The following is a 17028-nucleotide window of genomic DNA, read 5'->3' on the forward strand; positions in this document are numbered from 1 at the left end:
TGACTAAATTGGCCACGGCCCTTGATCCGGAATCCTACTGCTAGCCATATGTCAAACGAAGGAAACAAACATTTATTAAATGCCTAAATGTGTTGTAGGCACTGTGCTAAGAATTGACGATACAAAGAAAGTCAAAAAACAGTATCTTCCCTCAAGGAGCTCACAATCCCATGGGAGAGACAACATGCAAACAACTATGTACAACAAGCTATATACAGGATAAATTAGAGATAATCAACAGAGAAGGCACTAGAATTAAGGGGGAGCAGTCAAGGCCCCCTGCTAAAGATGGGATTTTAGTAGAGACTTCAAGGAAGCTAGGGAAATCAGGAGGCAGAAATGATGAGGGAAGAGAATTTCAGGCATGGAAGAGGCCAAATGCCCAGAGTTAGGAGATGCAATTTCTTGTTTAGGAAACATTTAGGAAGCCAATGTCAGAAATCAAAGGGTAAGGCATATGGTGTGGTAAATGATGTAAGAAGACTGAAAAGGTAGAAGGAGCCTTGAATGCCAAGCAGAGGGTTTTATATTTGATCCTGAAGGTGATTGGAAGCCACTGGACTTTTATTGAGTAGGGAAGTGACACGGTCAGACCAGTACATTAGGAATCACACTGGCAGCTGAGGGGAGGACAGACTGAAGTAGAGATACTTGTGACAAGCCAACCAACTAGCCGACTATTGTAGTCCTTCAGGTGTGGAGAGATAAAGACCTGGACTAGGGTGGCAGCAATATCGAAGGAGAGCAGGGGTTGTATATATGATAAATGTTGTGAAGGTAAAATGGATAGGCCTTGGAAACATTGTAAATGGAGGGTAAGTAAGAGTAAGGAGCCTTGAGAATTTGAGATGAGGAGTCATTAAGAATGACACCTAGGGGGCAGCTAGGTGGCACAGTGGATAAAGCACCGGCCCTGGAGTCAGGAAGAGCTGAGTTCAAATTCGGCCTCAGACACTTAACACTTACTAGCTGTGTGACCCTGGGCAAGTCACTTAACCCCAATTGCCTCACTAAAAAAAAAAAGAAAAGAAAAAAAGAAAGACATCTAGGTTGTGAGCCTGGGTCACTGGGATAATGGCAGTGCCCTCAACACTGTTTGAGAAATTAGGAAAAGGGGAGGAAGACAGAGAAGAAAATTATAAATTCAGTTCTGTACATGCTGTGTTTAAGATGTCTATTCGACATCCAGTTAGAGACATCCTCTAAGCAATTGGTTAGGAGAGATGCTATGGTGGTATTGCTAGATCTGAAAATCATCAAAACAGAGACAATAATTGAATCCATAGGATCTGATAAGTGAAATAGTATAGAAAAGGAGAAGTCCTAGGGCAGAGCCTTGGGGAACACCTATAGTTAGTGGGTTAGGCTTAAATAAGTATTCAGCAAAGGTGACTTAGAAAGAACAGTCAAGTCAGTTAAGAGGAGAAACAAAGAGGTCAGTGATTTTTTTTTTAAAGGCCCCAAAATGTTTCTATCAGTGCTTTTAGTAACAGCAAAGAACCCGAATAAAGTAAATGCTCATTGACTGGAAAAAGCTAAACAAATTACAATACATTAATATATTGGATATTACTATGTTGAAAGAAAATAGGAATATGATAACTAAACATAGAAACGTATATGAATTAATGAAAAGTGAAGTGAGCTGAACCAAGAAAAGAATATACACTATGACAACATTGTAAATAGAAAGAACAGGGGCAGCTAGGGGATAGAACACTGACCTTGAGTTCAAATCTGGCCTCAGACACTTGATAGCTGTGTAACCCTGGGCAAGTCACTTAACCCCAGTTGCCTTCAATATCTAGGGCCATCTTTAGGCATGGTGATTTATGTCTTGCCACTGGACCCAGATGGCTCAGGAGGAGAGGGTGAGGTTGGTGACCTTGCACAGACCTCCCTCACTTAAATCCAATTCAGTGCAAGTCACGATATCACCCTGATGTCATGGTCCTCTTAAAAAACGAAGGACAAACAACAACAAATACAACAACAAAAAAAATGAAACCAAATATTGTGCTATTTAATGACCAAACTTGACCCCAAAGAAAAGATATGAGAAAATACCTCCCCACTGTCTTTACAGAGTTAGGGGTCTATAGGTATAAAACATTACTTACATGTTAGATTTTTTCATTATGTTGGTTAATTTTGCTGAATTTTTTTCTCTTTTTCTTTGTTATAAAGGATGGTACTCTGGAAGGGAGGAAGGAAGAATATAATGAGAAATGTAGGTTATACAAAACCAAAAGATATCTAAAGTTGAATTTTAAAACTCATAGCTAGGTGGCAGCTAGGTGGCACAGTGGATAAAGCACTGGCCCTGGATTCAGGAGGACCTGAGTTCAAATATGGCCACAGACACTTGACACTTACTAGCTGTGTGACCTGGGTAAGTCACTTAACCCTCATTGCCCTGCTTCCCCCACCAAAAAAAAAAAAAGAAAACTCATATATAGTCCAGCACTGCTTAGTGGACATTTTGAATTGGCTGTTCTTGTCATCTTCTCAAAACTCAACATGTTTAAAACAGAAATCATCGTTTTTTCCCCCACACCCACTCTTCTTCTAAATTTCTCTATTTCTGTGGAAGGCTTCACCATCCTCCCAGTCACCTTTTTTCACAACTTTCCCTCATCTTGAAGTCCAGTGCCAAATCTTATTGATTCTATTTCCAGCATCTGTCCTCTTCTTTTTACTCAAATGGCTACCATTCTAGATAAGGCCCTTATCACCTTGCTCTCTCTCTCTCTTTTTTTTTTTTTTTGAAGAACCCTTGTATTTTTAAAATGTGTGTGTGTGCACATGCATGTGTGATGTAGGTGAGTGCAACCATAAAATACATACTTCCGTATCAGTTCTTTCTCTGGAGGTGGATAGCATCTTCCTTTGTAGATCCTTTGTAGCTGATTTGAAAGATCTTATTACTTAGAATAGCTTAGTCATTCACAGTTACTGTTCAAACAATATTGTTGTTACAAAGTTCTGTTGGTTGATTCTGCTCATTATGAATTCTTTCTTTCTTTCTTTCTTTTTTTTTCAGGGCAATGGGGGTTAAGTGACTTGCCCAAGGTCACCCAGCTAGTAAGTGTCAAGTGTCTGAAGCCGGATTTGAACTCAGGTCCTCCTGAATACAGGGTCTGTGCTCTATACACTGCACCCCCTAGCTGCCCCTTAACTCCTTAAAGGGGGCACTGCTTCCAGAACACACTGTCCTAAGCTTCAGGGGGTTCAAGGTGGTATGATTTAAGGAGGGACAGGTTCTTCACTTGACAGGCCTGTGCTCTGTTCTGTAAATAACCCCAAGCATACTTGCTATTCAACCAGGCAACAAAATTTTGTTTGCTCTGGTTGATAGCTCCAGTGAGCCTGCACCTCTCCCCCACCTGGGTCTCCTCGACTAAGATTGCTTCCTGGTTCTCAGCTGGAGTAGAATACCCAAATTCCACCTCAGCTCCAGGAGAGACCCCTATAATCTCCCCCCTGCCAACCTGCTCGACCCTTTCACCAGACTGTGAGCTTAGTTCCAGAAGATGCTGGTGTTGCAGCCAATTCAGAGGCTCCGGGGTAACTTTTCTGGGGCAGCCTGCCTAGGGCTGCGTCTGTGTTGGCTCGACTGCAGGGTTGGGCTCCATTCCTACCCTGGCACAGCAGAAATCTTTGGCTGGAAAATTATCTCAGCACATCCTTTTGTGGGTTCTGCCACTCTAGGGATTGTCTTATGGCATTATTTGGAGTTTTTTGGATTGATTGTGTCAGGAGCTCCAAGAGGTTACTGCCTTTCCTCCGCCATCTTGGCTCCGCTCTATAGTCATCATTTTATAAGGCATAGCAGTATTCCATTGCATGGGGCAGTGGGAAATGCACTATATTTGGAGTTAGAGGAGCCATGTTCAGATTCTGTCTCTTCCACTTAATACTTTGTGTGACCTTGGGCGAGTCATTTAACTTCTGCTTCCTTATTTGTTTAATAAAAAGTTTAGACTAGATGACCTTAAAGCCCCTTCCAGATCAAAATCTGAGTCTATGGTGCTATGATATGCTGTAATTTCTTCAATGCCCATTTTGTTTCCAGGTTTTTGTTTTGTTTTGCTTCCACAGAGGTTCTGCTATGAATATTTTGTTATATATAGGATTTTTGTTTCTATCATTGACTTCCTTATAATATATGCCCAATAGTGGTATCTCTAGGTTAAAGGATTTGAATAATTGATGCCATTTTCTGTTGTAGTTCCAAAGTATTTTCCAGAAAGTTTGAACTAATTTACAGCTCCAACTATAGTGTAAGTATAGGGGCCAGCTAGGTGGCGAAGTGGATAGAGTACCGGCCCTGGATTCAGGAGGACCTGAGTTCAAATCTGTCCTCAGACACTTCACACTTACTAGCTGTGTGACCTTGGGCAAGTCACTTAACCCTCATTGCCCCGAAAAAAAACCCCACAACACAAACAAATGGTGTGAGTATACCAGTCTTTCCACAGCCCAGCATTATTTCCATTTTTAGCATTGACAATTTGATGACTGTATATCTTTTTTTGTTTTGTTTTGTTTGTTTTTTAGTGAGGCAATTGGGGTTAAGTGACTTGCTCAGGGTCACACAGCTAGTAAGTGTTAAGTGTCTGAGGCCGGATCCGAACTCAGGTACTCCTGACTCCAGGGCCAGTGCTCTATCCACTGCACCACCTAGCTGCCCCCAACTGTATATCTTTTAAAAATCTAGTTGGTTGATGAGTTCAATTCTATTAAAAATAGTGATTACACTCTGCTTATAATACTGTGACTTGTAAAATTTTTGGCAGACAATTTCTGGGTAATTAAACATTTTATTAATTATTTCTACTGGATAATAAAAAGGGTCAGTAGCATCTTCCAGTGGTAAAGAACAATATGGTAACTTCTAGATACTTATGCTCTTGGAAGAATGAGCATTCCCAACAAGTAGGAATCAACTTTAATTAGTTAAGTAATTACCCCCCCCCCAACAATCAGGGTTAAATGACTTGCCCAGGGTCACACAACTAATAAATGTCAAGTGTCTGAGACTGGATTCGAACTCAGGTCCTCCTAATTCTAGGGCCATTACTGTATCCACTGGGCCCCCTAGCTGCCCCTTGGTTAACAATTGATGACAGAATGAATTTTATAATGAGAGGTGGGCCTATTCTAATGAGAGGCTGGGAGATGCGACTGATCCCTCTTTCTTCTAGACCACCTCCAACCTCTGGCCATCTAGACAAAGGAACTACCCCAACCCAAGCTTGAATAGAACAGGATGGGCTTCTTCACTTAGGTGGAATCTGAATAAAATTGAGGAGAAAGTTAATCCAATCTCTTTATGCAATGTCCTTCAGATGCTGGCTTGACCTGGTAGAGAATGAAGAGATAGGAAGGAAAAAAAACCCCCAGATCTCCCCAATAATTGATTATTATAACTTCTCTCAATACTGTTTATTTGTACCTTTGTTGTTCTTCAGCCATGTATTCTCCATCATGCTTCCCTGCTCTCACTCCTGGATTTCTTCACATGAATAATTCTATTTAATATATAATGTGAATCCACTAGCCCGCCCTTCTTTACCTAAACTGTTCTGCCATATTTCCACATTGGGGTTTCATCCCAAGCCTCTGCTACCTATAAGATCAAATCTGTCTACTTGTGTTAAGGTTTGTACTTCACTTTGCTTGGAAGGGACCTCAGAAGACTTGGAATCTAGTTGTTGAACTAGAATCCCCTCTACAACATGCTAGATAAGGGATATATTGCTTGAAGACTTCTAGTGAGTGAGAACCCATGAACACCCAAGTCAGCCCATTCTACTTTTGTACAGCTTTTCTTTTTTTTCTTTTCTTTTCTTTTTTTTTTTTGTAGGGCAATTGGGGTTAAGTGACATGCCCAGGGTCACACTAGCTAGTAAGTGTCAAGTGTCTGAGGTCTGATTTGAACTCAGGTCCTCCTGAATCCAGGGCCGGTGCTCTATCCACTGCACCACCTAGCTGCCCCTGTACAGCTCTAATTGTTAGGTAGTTTATTCCTAATGTCAAGCCTAAATCTGCCCCTCTACAGCTTCTACTCATTACTTCTACTTCTGCCTTCTGTGTTATTATGGAACAAATGAACAGATCCAATTTGGTCTCAGTGGAGGCACCCCAGGATTCTGAAACCAACACCTCCAAGAATGTGTCCCACACTTCTTTCCCCTCACCCCCTCACCTACTTGCGTCTGGCTAGGAAAGCTGTCATCCAGGCATCTAACCCATGTGAAGATGAGACCCGGCTACAGGCTCTTTGGAGGTACTGTCATGGGGTGCAGAGCACCCCAGAAATTCTCTGGGGCACATCAAGGAACCTTCTCCTTGAGAAACTAAACCAGAGGACAGATAACACCTAGAAGAGATAAACTGAACCAAATCGGACTGAGCTAGCTTGGGATTCCTACCCTTCATTCTGGTCTCCCTTACCCTGGGGAAGATAAATTTGGGTGTGGCCGGGCCCTCCCTTCCACTCCTCTGCAGCTATAGATACCGAGGACCCAGTAAAAAAGTGCTTAGCAATGTTAAAGGTTCAACAGCACAAATGGATTTGGTTTTATTGACCTCTTGCCAAAGCGATCTTTCTAAAGTACAGATCTGACTATGTCATCTCCCTACTCAGTAAAGTTCAGTGGCTCCCTATCACCTCCAGCATAGAATATAAAACTCTCTGCTTTGCATTCAAGGCCCTTTAACCCTTCTGCTTTTCCATTATAACCCCACTCTATCCTTTTCACTTATTTTGACAAAATATTAGGAGAGGCCCTGTTTTCAAGAGTAAGGCCCAGCAATCGAGTGTGCCCTGAGCCTAGCAGGACAGCAATCCTTTGCAATCACCTTCTAGCAAAATCACATCATTCACCAGGTGTTCTCTGAGCTGGACAAGCACAGGACAAACTCAGAAAGTCCTGCAATGAATCAAACTTGTCACATGCTTGCTGTTACCCCTCATTGTCAGGCCTACAGCTCACTTGGCAGCCACTAGTGTAAGTATTGAGATCTCCCCACATTGCTTTGGGTCCACCCACTAGGGGTCGGATCCTGGCACATTTGTCTATAGCTCATCCTTGCTTGCAAACCTGGATACTGTTATACATGAATCGGGCTTTTAAAGGGATGTGTTAAAAATAGATATTTGAAAACTGTTAAATAATGTTTACTATAATAGTGAATTTTCCTTTGAAAATTTTGGCTATTCTGAAAATGTATATGGTGGTTTAAAGATATAGCTTCAATATATTAATTATAAGTCAACTATCAGGTATTTATTGTATATCTGAAGCCCCAGAATTTGGATAGTTTTAGTAAATGAAATGTTGATTGTTAGGGAACCATCAGGAAAGATTCAAGCACTAAGTTGTGGTTAGTGAAGTTTTGCTATTTAAGGTAAAAATTCCTGGGAATGAAATTTTCTATTATTTTGAGCTTTGATTATAGGGATAGTTCTCTGTCTTGTCATGGAGCCAATGGTAGAATATGGTTTGTGCTGCCGTCTGGGAACTGCTTTTAAAGGTATATATCTGGGGGCGGCTAGGTGGCGCAGTGGATAAAGCACCGGCCCTGGATTCAGGAGTACCTGAGTTCAAATCCGGCCTCAGACATTTGACACTTACCAGCTGTGTGACCCTGGGCAAGTCACTTAACCCCCATTGCCCCGCAAAAAAAAAAAAAAAAAAAAAGGTATATATCTGTGCCTGGGATAAGTTTTGGGGATGACTTTGGCCTGGTCCAAAGTAGGATCCTCAAGACTCTGTTTCCCCATTGTGCTATTTCCTTTCTGAAAAGGAAAATTCCTACCTGGTTAATCCTGAGCCTTGCTTTTAACACCCTGTGAATACATGATTGGCTGTCAGATATGACTCATGCCTGGAATCAAACATAGCTAAAGGAGTTTTTTCCCCCATAGGCATTTGTGACATTTTTATAACTATGTCCCTCTTTTTCCTTTTATACAAATTTCTCTAATCAAGAAGTTTTGTAAATACAGCATCAAATCTATTAAACAATAGCTTGATCCTGGAACATCTCTGAGTTAAAATTATAGGATGCAAGTATATCACAGGCTAGAGACAGGTGAGTAAGGAATTAAAGAGAAGTTTCATTTTCAAAGTGAGGAAAATGACCTGTAAGCAAGGACAAATGTGCTGGCCCCCATCTCTAGTGGGGAGGCCCAAGGCAGTGTGGGGAGATCTCAATACTTATGCTGGCCCAGTGAGCCATAGTCCAGATAATGAGGGGTTAACAGCAAGCATGTGACGAGTTTGATTCATTGCAAGACTTTCTGAGTTTATCCTATGCTTGTCCAGCTCAAAGAACACTGGTTGAATGATGTGATTTTGCCAGAGGGTGAGATCATCCAGAAACTGATTGCAAAGGATTGTTGTCTTGCAGAGCTCAGGGCACAGCTCGATTGCTGGGTCTTAGCGCTGGAAAACAGGGGATCTCCTAATATTTTGTCATTTCACCCTTTTGGCCAAAGGGAGGGGGTCTGAAAGAGCCTCTACCCTTCTGGCCAATAACCACAAGAGGCCAGTTGGGCCAGGATTAGATGTTGCCCAAGGGGACAGTTACTAGAGGAGACCAATTGGGGAAGTGTGTCCCAGGTATCATTGTTTGCTTGCAGGCAGAAAAAGTGTGGGTGGAAGAATGGTGATTGGGCAAATAACAACAGGGAAGAGGAAAAAAATAGTATAGTATATTCAGCACTCCTGGGGAATCTTGGTTCAGCTGTCCTACCTGGGTGTCAATTTCTCCTGTATGTAGCTGGTTTGTACATAGTTGTTTCCTGCATTAGACTGTGACCTCTTTGAGAGGAGACGTTGTTTTTTGACTTTCTTTGTATCCCCAGCTCTTAGCACACAGCAGCACATTTATTATTATTATTATTATTAATTTTTTTTGGTGAGGCAATTGGGGTCAAGTGACTTGCCCAGGGTCATCCAGCTAGTAATTGTCATGTATCTGTGGTTGGACTTGAACTCTGGTCCTCCTGAATCCAGGGTGGGTGCTTTATCCACTTCGACACCTAGCTGCCCCGATGATTATTATTATTATTATTATTATTATTAGCCAGCGCTTATTCAGTGTTTATTGACTCTTGACTGATTGACCAATGTAATCGAAATCGTTTCATCTTTTGTAATTGCCTCTATCTCGTTTAGTTAAGAACACATTTCCTATCTATAGCAGTGAGACATATATGATGTTTTCCTAAATTTTTATGGTCTAATTTTTAATATTCTCATGTATCCATTTTGAATTTATAATGGCATCAGAAGCAGATGTAAGCCTAAATTCTGCCAGTTTTCTCAGCAGTTTTTGTCAGATATAGGTCTTTTTTTTTTTAGTATATGTGCTCCCGAAGCGAGCACTCTTCTCTATCTTTTAACCAGTATCAGACAATTTGGATGGCTGCTGCTTTGTAACATAGTTGGAAGTCTGAAAATGCTGTTCCCCTTTCATTCCTTGGTTTTTTTTTCATTATTTCCCTCGATAGTCTTGATTTTTGTTTCTGCTTTTATTATTTTATTTCTTTCTGTAAAATATCTCTTTCATAGTTTGGTGTAGCACTGACCATTCGCCCACGCTGCCTGGGACACAGAGGCGGGGCCCACTTACTCAGGGTCACAGATGCCTAAGAGTCAAGGAGAAACAGACAGTGCCTTTTGATTGGCTCGGGGCAAGGCGCCATCTTTGTTCTGGTCGGTGTTTTGCGTTCATTTGGAGTAACGAGCATGCGCCCTACTCTCAAGGCGCTTTGCCCTGAACCAACATGGCTGCGCCCAGGCAGTCCCTGCCGCTCCCTTGAGTTATACGAAGCAGCTCGCCCAGACGGCTTTCCCGGAGGTCACCGGCGCGATGGCGCTGCGGGCGCGGGGCCGGGACCTCTTGGCTCTATGCAGGAAGCCCGGTAAGAACCGGGGCCCCGGCCCTCAGGATAACCCCGAGGTAACTCTGGGGAACGGTCAGCGTGGCTCACGCAGCGCCGGGAAATCTGAGGTCCCCGGCGGGGCTGGAGGCTTGAGCTCCTGCTTTTGCAGCTCCTGGTCCGGCTCGAAGGCTGGGAGAGGGAGGAGGAGGCAGGGTTGCGTCCATTTCTGTTCTTGGCCCGCGCTGCCGGCCCGGGTTCTGCGGGTGTGTGTGGGTCTTTTAACTCTCCCTGCTTCCTTCCCTGCATTTGGTGCCGGCTCCTGCAGGGTTTCGGTGGGTGCCCCTCACCACCAGCCCTAACCTGGCCCCCGAGGGGGACACGAAGGAAAATGAGGCGATCGCGCCAGAATTCACCAATCGGAACCCCCGCAATCTGGAGCGCCTGGCCCTGGCCAGGAAGGAGCGGGGCTGGGCCACCGTGTGGCCCTCCCGGGCCTACTGGCACAGGTGAGGCGGGGGGTCCTTGGTCATGACCTGCAGTAATTGGAGTTAAATGAGGGAGGGTTGTGCAAGGGCACCAACCCCACCCCCTCCTCCAGAGCCATCTGGGTCCAGTGGCAAAATATAGATCAGGATGACTGGAGATGCCCCCGGATGTTTTTAAGGCAATTGGGGTTAAGTGACTTGCCTAAACTCACAGCTAGTAAGTGTCTGAGGGGAGGTTTGAACCTGGGTCCTCCTTACTCCACTGCCAGTGCTGTCCACTGCGCCACCTAGCGGCCACCGCTTGGCGTGGGGGAACCGGAGTGAAGCCTGAACCAAGGTAGCAGTGGGTGGAACTTAGAGCCGACTTGAAAGGAGCAGGAAGGACAGAGAGAGGGATTCTGGATTGAAATCTCAACCTCATTCTTCTGCCGTTTCTTTAAGCATATGTCCTATTCAGAACTTGAGGTCCTGGGATAATATGTAAATACACTAATCCTGAAGTAGGATTTCTTCTCACAACATTTTAAATATATTTTAATATATTTATAAATATAACCTTGACTTGCTTAAGAGCTTATTTCTGGTTCAAAGCTTCTTAAACTGAATGTGGGGGTCCCAAAAATTTGGTAACAGTAAAAGGTCACTTATATCTACCTATAAATGCGGGGTCTCCTAAGAATTTCTCTCCAGACAAGGGGTCATGAGTGGGAAACGGTTAACCTCTGTTTTAGTGAACCCCAAATGACAAGTCAGTCTCTCTGAGCATCTTTTTTCTTTTTCTTTCTTTCTTTTTTTTCTTTTTGGCGGGCAATGAGGGTTAAGTGACCTGCCCAGGGTCACAAAGCTAGTAAGTCTCAAGTGTCTGTGGCAGGATTTGAACTCAGGTACTCCTGACTCCCAGGGCCGGTGCTCTATCTACTGCGTCACCTAGCTGCCCAGAGGATGTTCTTTTTAAAAAAAATTCTTCCAGCTCTAAATTGAACCTGTGATTCCCTTAGTGGAAATCTAAGTCAAACATATTGCAATAAATGACAATACAAACAACAGTCCTTTAAGTCAAATATTCTAAGGAATCTGAAATGAAATTATAGTTGATGTAATGTTTTGGTAAACAGTCTATTTTATTACCTCATCTTTCCTTACCCTCCTTCCTCTAGGTTGAGAGTTCAGCGGACCCAGCACCACATAGAAGCATTTGTTGAGCATCATAATGGCAATGTTGTGGTTTCTGCATCCACCCGTGAATGGGCTATTAAGAAGCACCTCTACAGAACAAGAAGTGTCAATGCCTGTGAGAATATTGGAAGGGTTCTGGCCCAGCGGTGCCTGGAGGCAGGAATCAACTTCATGGTCTTTCACCCCACGCCTTGGGAATCATCTTCAGAATCGGCACGTTCAGTTTTGATGTTATTTAGATGGAAGTGAATTGCTTTTGGATAAGGTTGAGGAGCTGTATATTGAATTCTTTTCCCTGCAACAGTCTTAGTATTGGGGACTTTTTTTTGATAAGTACTTTGTCTTTTACATATCAAGGTACTAGAGGTCTTTTGGCACACTAGTGTTTGTTTGACTTATTATCAAGACCAATTTATACAAAGTAGGTGCTAATTAAATATTCCTTGAAAAATAATACTTTCTCCTTTGTAGTGGAAAAAATTACCCCAAATGCTTGTATTATTTTAACTACTTTCTCTTTTGGGACAATAATAGGTAGATATATTTTCTTTATGTAACCATTTTCTTTTTGAACCTCAATGTAGTGCTAACTTAATCTGTTTTTCTCTTTCCCTGTCTGAAAACCAGATACAGCAACTACAGAATGCTATGAAAGAAGGTGGGGTGGTGCTACAGGAACCTCGAAGAATCTATGAATAAAAGAGAAATTTAATTTCTTTTGGACTTTTAATTTAAAAAGTCAGCTGATACCCTTTTATCAAGAGATGGATAATCATCTTGGTATTTTACAGCATAATAAATGTGAAACTTTTGTAATGGCTTTTTCTTTTGTGACTATTTCATTTGAATTAAATCCAGCTCCCCTCTGAATCTAATTTTAGTTGTCTTTTGTTTTGTTTTGTTTTTAGTGAGGCAGTTGGGGTTAAGTGACTTGCCCAGGGTCACACAGCTAGTAAGTGTCAAGTGTCTTGAGGCCGGATTTGAACTCAGGTACTCCTGACTCCAGGGCCGGTGCTCTATCCACTGGGACGCCTAGCTGCCCATTTTAGTTATTTTTTAGACACATTCTTTTTTAAGCATGGGATATGTCTGATTTTAAATTGTGAGTTAAATGCTGTAATTCAGAGATTTAAAAATATTAGAAGATTGTTAAATGTTTTAAAGATGTTTTTGTCAACAGTTCCTTTATCTTTAATATGGGAATAATACCCTGTCAGAATAAAAAATATTTTATCAAAAAAACCAAAAGCAAAAAACAAAAATTTTTTTATCAAATGTGAATTTATGTGAAAGCATTTTCTAGTTTTCACAGTGGTATATACTAATGTTAAGTATTGTGCACCTAATTTACTAAATTCTGGGGTTGATACTAAGACACTGATAGGTATGGTATTTTAAGTGTATGGGTGAGATGAGACAAAGAAATGAAAAATATTTAGGAACATAGACAAAGAAAATAAGTACAAACAGTATGGACAGGAGTGTTGAGGGAATCCTGTGTTCAAAGGATTGAATACAATGGTCAGGTAGACAATTAGGGAAGAGATCTCAATTGAAAGAGGGTAGGGATATGATCAGAGAAGAGGCATTTTCTGAAGGAGGAAGGACACACAGGAAGGTGAGGACATCTACTGGGTCACAAAGTAAGTTTGCCTAGCTGGCAAATCTAAAGTGGATTTGATATGATATGAGAGTTGATTAGATCCAAAAATGTGGGAGAAAATAGTTGAAGGCCTTGTACCTTAGAATCATTACCACAAAAAAAAAAAAAAAGAATCATTACCACACTGGGTTTTCTTCATTTCGATATATTAGGGACTATAACTAAGTAGTCTCCTTGCCTCATTCCTTCCCTAAAGTGGAAAAGAAAGAATAAAACAGAAAGGAGACAAGCATTAAATGCTTACCATGTACCAGGCATCATGCTAAAGTGCTCTACAAATAGCAGATCCTCTCCACAACCCTGAGAGGGAGGTGCTATTATTACCCCCATTTTACAGTTGAGGAAACAGGTAGACAAGTTGTCTATCTTTTTTTTTTTTTTGGTTTGGTTTTGTTTTTGTGGGACAATGGGGGTTAAGTGACCTGCCCAGGGTCACTTAGCTAGTAAGTGTCAAGTGTCTGAGGTCAGATTTGAACTCAGGTCCTCCTGAATCCAGGGCCAGTGCTTTATCCACTATGCCACCCAGCTGTCCCAACAGGTTGTCTTGATTGGGGTCACAAAGGTAGTGTCAGGTCAAATTCAAACTTCAGTCCAGGCCTACAGCTCAATTTCCTGGAACACTTGGCTCCCTATGCTGCAAAGTGAGGATTCATTAATGTCTTATTGCTACGTTCTTTGGAGAATAAAAAAAAGCTCACATTTATATAGACCTTTAAGATTCAAAGAGTACTTATATATGCATTATACATTTTAGATATGCATTTTTTTTTTGGTGAGGCAATTGGGGTTAAGTGACTTGCCTAGGGTCACACAGCTAGTAGGTGTTAAGTGTCTGAGGCCAGATTTGAAATCAGGTCCTCCTGATTCCAGGGCTGGTGCTCTATCCACTGCACCACCTAGCTGCCCCTAGATATGCATTTATATTTTCCTACCTAGATACATTTGATACATAAGCTCCCTGTTACTGGCTGGTTTCATGTTAACTGATAGTTAAGCCCAGGGGGAGTGGTCTTATTTTCCAAGTAGATTCTAGTCAGTCACTTAACAAGCATTTATTTATTAGGCACCTCCTATGTGCTGGACACTGTGCTAAGCACCGGGGTATACAAAAAACCAAAAACCAAGCCCTCACAGTCTAAAGGGGAAGGCACCGTGCAAACAATGATGTACAAAAAAGATGGACTTACTGAGGATGGATGATCATCTCAGAGGGAAGGCACCATCATTAAGGGAATTAGGAAAAGCTTCCAGTAGAAGGCAAGATCTTAGCAGAGACTTGGGGGAGGTCAGGAGACATGAGGAAGTTAGGCATTCCCTGGTTGGGGACAGTGAAAAGGACAGGAACTGGGAGACAGAGAGTCTTGTCATAGCAACGGCCAAGAGGCCAAAGCCACTGAATTGTAGTACATGAAGAATAGGCAAATGTGAAAGTATGGGAAGGTAGAAAGGTAATGAAAGGCTTTAAAAACCTAACATCCTAATGGATTTTTTTTTTCCTTTTCAGAGGCTAGAAGGATTTAGAGCTGAAAGAGACCTTAGAGACCACTGAATCCAGACACTTATTTTACAGAACAGTTAAGTGAGGCACAGAGAGGTTTAATGCCTTGTCCAGGATCACAGAGCTAGTAAGGTCAGAAGTACTTGACTTGTTTTGTTTTGTTTTGTTTTGTTTTACATATAAGGTATTTTCTTTTTTCCGTTACATGTAAAGATAGTTCTCAACTTTTGTTTATATGAGCTTTACAATTTCAGATTTTTCTCCCTCCCTCCCCAGTACTTGACTTCTAAGAGCCTCGTGTTCTATGCACTATACCAGGCTGCCTCTTCTCTTGTCTAAGACTCTCATTTTATAGAAGAGGAAACAGGCCTAAAGAGGTTATGTACCTGACAGGGTTGCCACAAAGATAAGTAGAAAACCCAGCTTTAACCCCAGGTCTTGACTTGTCCAATATCCAGGGCTACTCTGTAATTATTTCTGGGGCTTCGTTAGAATGGCATTGAGGGGGGTGGCTAGGTGACACAGTGGATAAAGCCCTGGCCTTGGATTCAGGAGTACCTGAGTTCAAATGCAGCCTCAGACACTTGACACTTACAGCTATGTGACCCTGGGCAAGTCACTTAACCCCCATTGCCCTTCAAAAAATAAAAAAGAAGAAAAAAGAAAAAAATGGCATCAGCTAGGTGGCTCAGTGGATAAAGCACCCGCCCTGGATTCAGGAGGACCCGAGTTCAAATTCAGAAGCAGACACTTGACACTTACTAGCTGTGTGACCTTGGGCAAGTCACTTAACCCTCATTGTCCTGCAAAAAATAAAAGTAAATTTTTAAAAAATGGCACTGAGGCATATACTAGGAATCTTGATTTGATAGGTAGGATGCAATTAGGAACCACTGTAACTTGGCAAGGGCAGCAAAGGGATGTGTGCAAAATGAGGCATTAAAGCTTCTAAAGCTGCTGTGCTGGGATAGATTTAATGGGAAGCAGGGCCATAGTTTACTGTTAAAGAAAGTTCATGGACAAGCCTCAAACACCATGAGAGCTAGAAGCTCTCATTAAAGTACCGGCCCTGGATTAGGGTTACAAAGAGTAGGTAGGTGGAAGGACACACTGGAGACAACCAGATTTACTTGGTGACTCCCAATTTTTCAGCAGGCTGGGGATGGGAAAAAATTGCTGTAATGTTGAAGCTGGTGGAGAATTCAAAGGGGATGGTGGTTTACAACAGGGCTGCTTCAACTTTTTCCACTCCCAATCCCTTTTCACCCAAGAAATTTTTACACAACCCCAGGCATACGGTATATAAAATAGGTATACATAACCTTTTACTGCTGTCAAATTTTTCTCGATCCCATATGGGGTGGACACTCACAGTTTAAGAAGTTAGGGTTTACAGAACCGGACATCCGAATTGACCCTCTGTCCTTTCAGACCTGCATGGGACTGAAGATCACACCAAAGGACACCCAAAGACAAATCCTCTTCCTCCTCCTTCCTCTCCTTTGTATGTCCTCCCCTCTCCTCCCCCTCCCCTTCCTGATCCTCTCCTTTCCCCCTCCTGCACTCTTTTCCTCTTCCCTCTTTCCCTCCTCTTCCCATTCTCCCTCTTCCATCTTTCTGTCCTCCTCCTTGCCCCCTCCCTTCCTGTTGCCTCTCCCTCCTCCCCTGTCCTGCTCTTTCCTTTTCCTCTTCTCCTCCTTCTCGCTCCTGCCCTCTCTCCATTTCCCCCTTATCCCCCCTCACTCCTCTTGCTTCTTCCCCTCCCCACTCTTGCCCTCCTTCAAACTCTTCCTCCCACTCCTCCATCTCCCTCCTACTTCTTTCCCCTTCCCCCTCCCTGCCCCCATCTCCCTCCTGTTGCTTCCTTCCCCTCCCCCTTCTCTCCCTCAATCTTCCCCTTCTCCCCCCCTCCCCCGTGTCCCTCCTCTTCTTTCCCCTTCCCCCTCTTGCCCTCCCTTAATTTACCCTTCCCCTCCTCCATCTGCCTCCTCTTGCTTCATCCCCTCTTCTCTCCTTCAATCTCCCCCTCATGTCCCCTCCCCCTCCTCCATCTGCCTCCTCTTACTTCTTTCCCCTCCGCCCTCGTGCCCTCCTCTCAATCTCTCCCTTATCCCCCCCCCCCATTTCCCTCCTCTCGCTTCCTCCCCACCCCTTCCATCACCCCACGTGCCCCTCGTGCAGCCGCGCGGGAAGTGGACCCTGACGTGCGTGACGGGGGCGCTTCCCCTTTAAGAGGCCGAGGGTCTGCAGGCTCGCCCCGCAGGAAGTGGCCCCGCGGCGGGCCTCATAGCGCACGTGCTCGGCC

General features: G+C 43.1%; 1 protein-coding gene across 3 annotated transcripts; it reads left to right on the forward strand.

The window, feature by feature from the left end:
- The first annotated feature begins 9729 nt into the window (after positions 1 to 9729).
- Positions 9730 to 12714, forward strand: MRPL18 (mitochondrial ribosomal protein L18). 3 transcript variants are annotated; one of them, XM_044004276.1, is made up of 4 exons: positions 9749 to 9940; positions 10227 to 10407; positions 11544 to 11626; positions 12190 to 12714. In XM_044004276.1, exons 1-4 carry the CDS (start codon positions 9889 to 9891, stop codon positions 12255 to 12257), a joined length of 384 nt encoding a protein of 127 aa, XP_043860211.1. In that variant the 5' UTR covers positions 9749 to 9888; the 3' UTR covers positions 12258 to 12714. The 3 variants fall into 3 exon arrangements, with proteins under 3 accessions (XP_043860210.1, XP_043860211.1, XP_043860209.1); XM_044004274.1 differs by having other exon boundaries at positions 9766 to 9940; positions 11544 to 11775; positions 12190 to 12695; XM_044004275.1 differs by lacking the exon at positions 10227 to 10407 and having other exon boundaries at positions 9730 to 9940; positions 11544 to 11775; positions 12190 to 12707.
- Positions 12715 to 17028: the final 4314 nt, after the last annotated feature.

Source organism: Dromiciops gliroides, chromosome 4 (assembly GCF_019393635.1).
Source record: "Dromiciops gliroides isolate mDroGli1 chromosome 4, mDroGli1.pri, whole genome shotgun sequence".
In the NCBI taxonomy this organism is placed as follows: domain Eukaryota; kingdom Metazoa; phylum Chordata; class Mammalia; order Microbiotheria; family Microbiotheriidae; genus Dromiciops; species Dromiciops gliroides.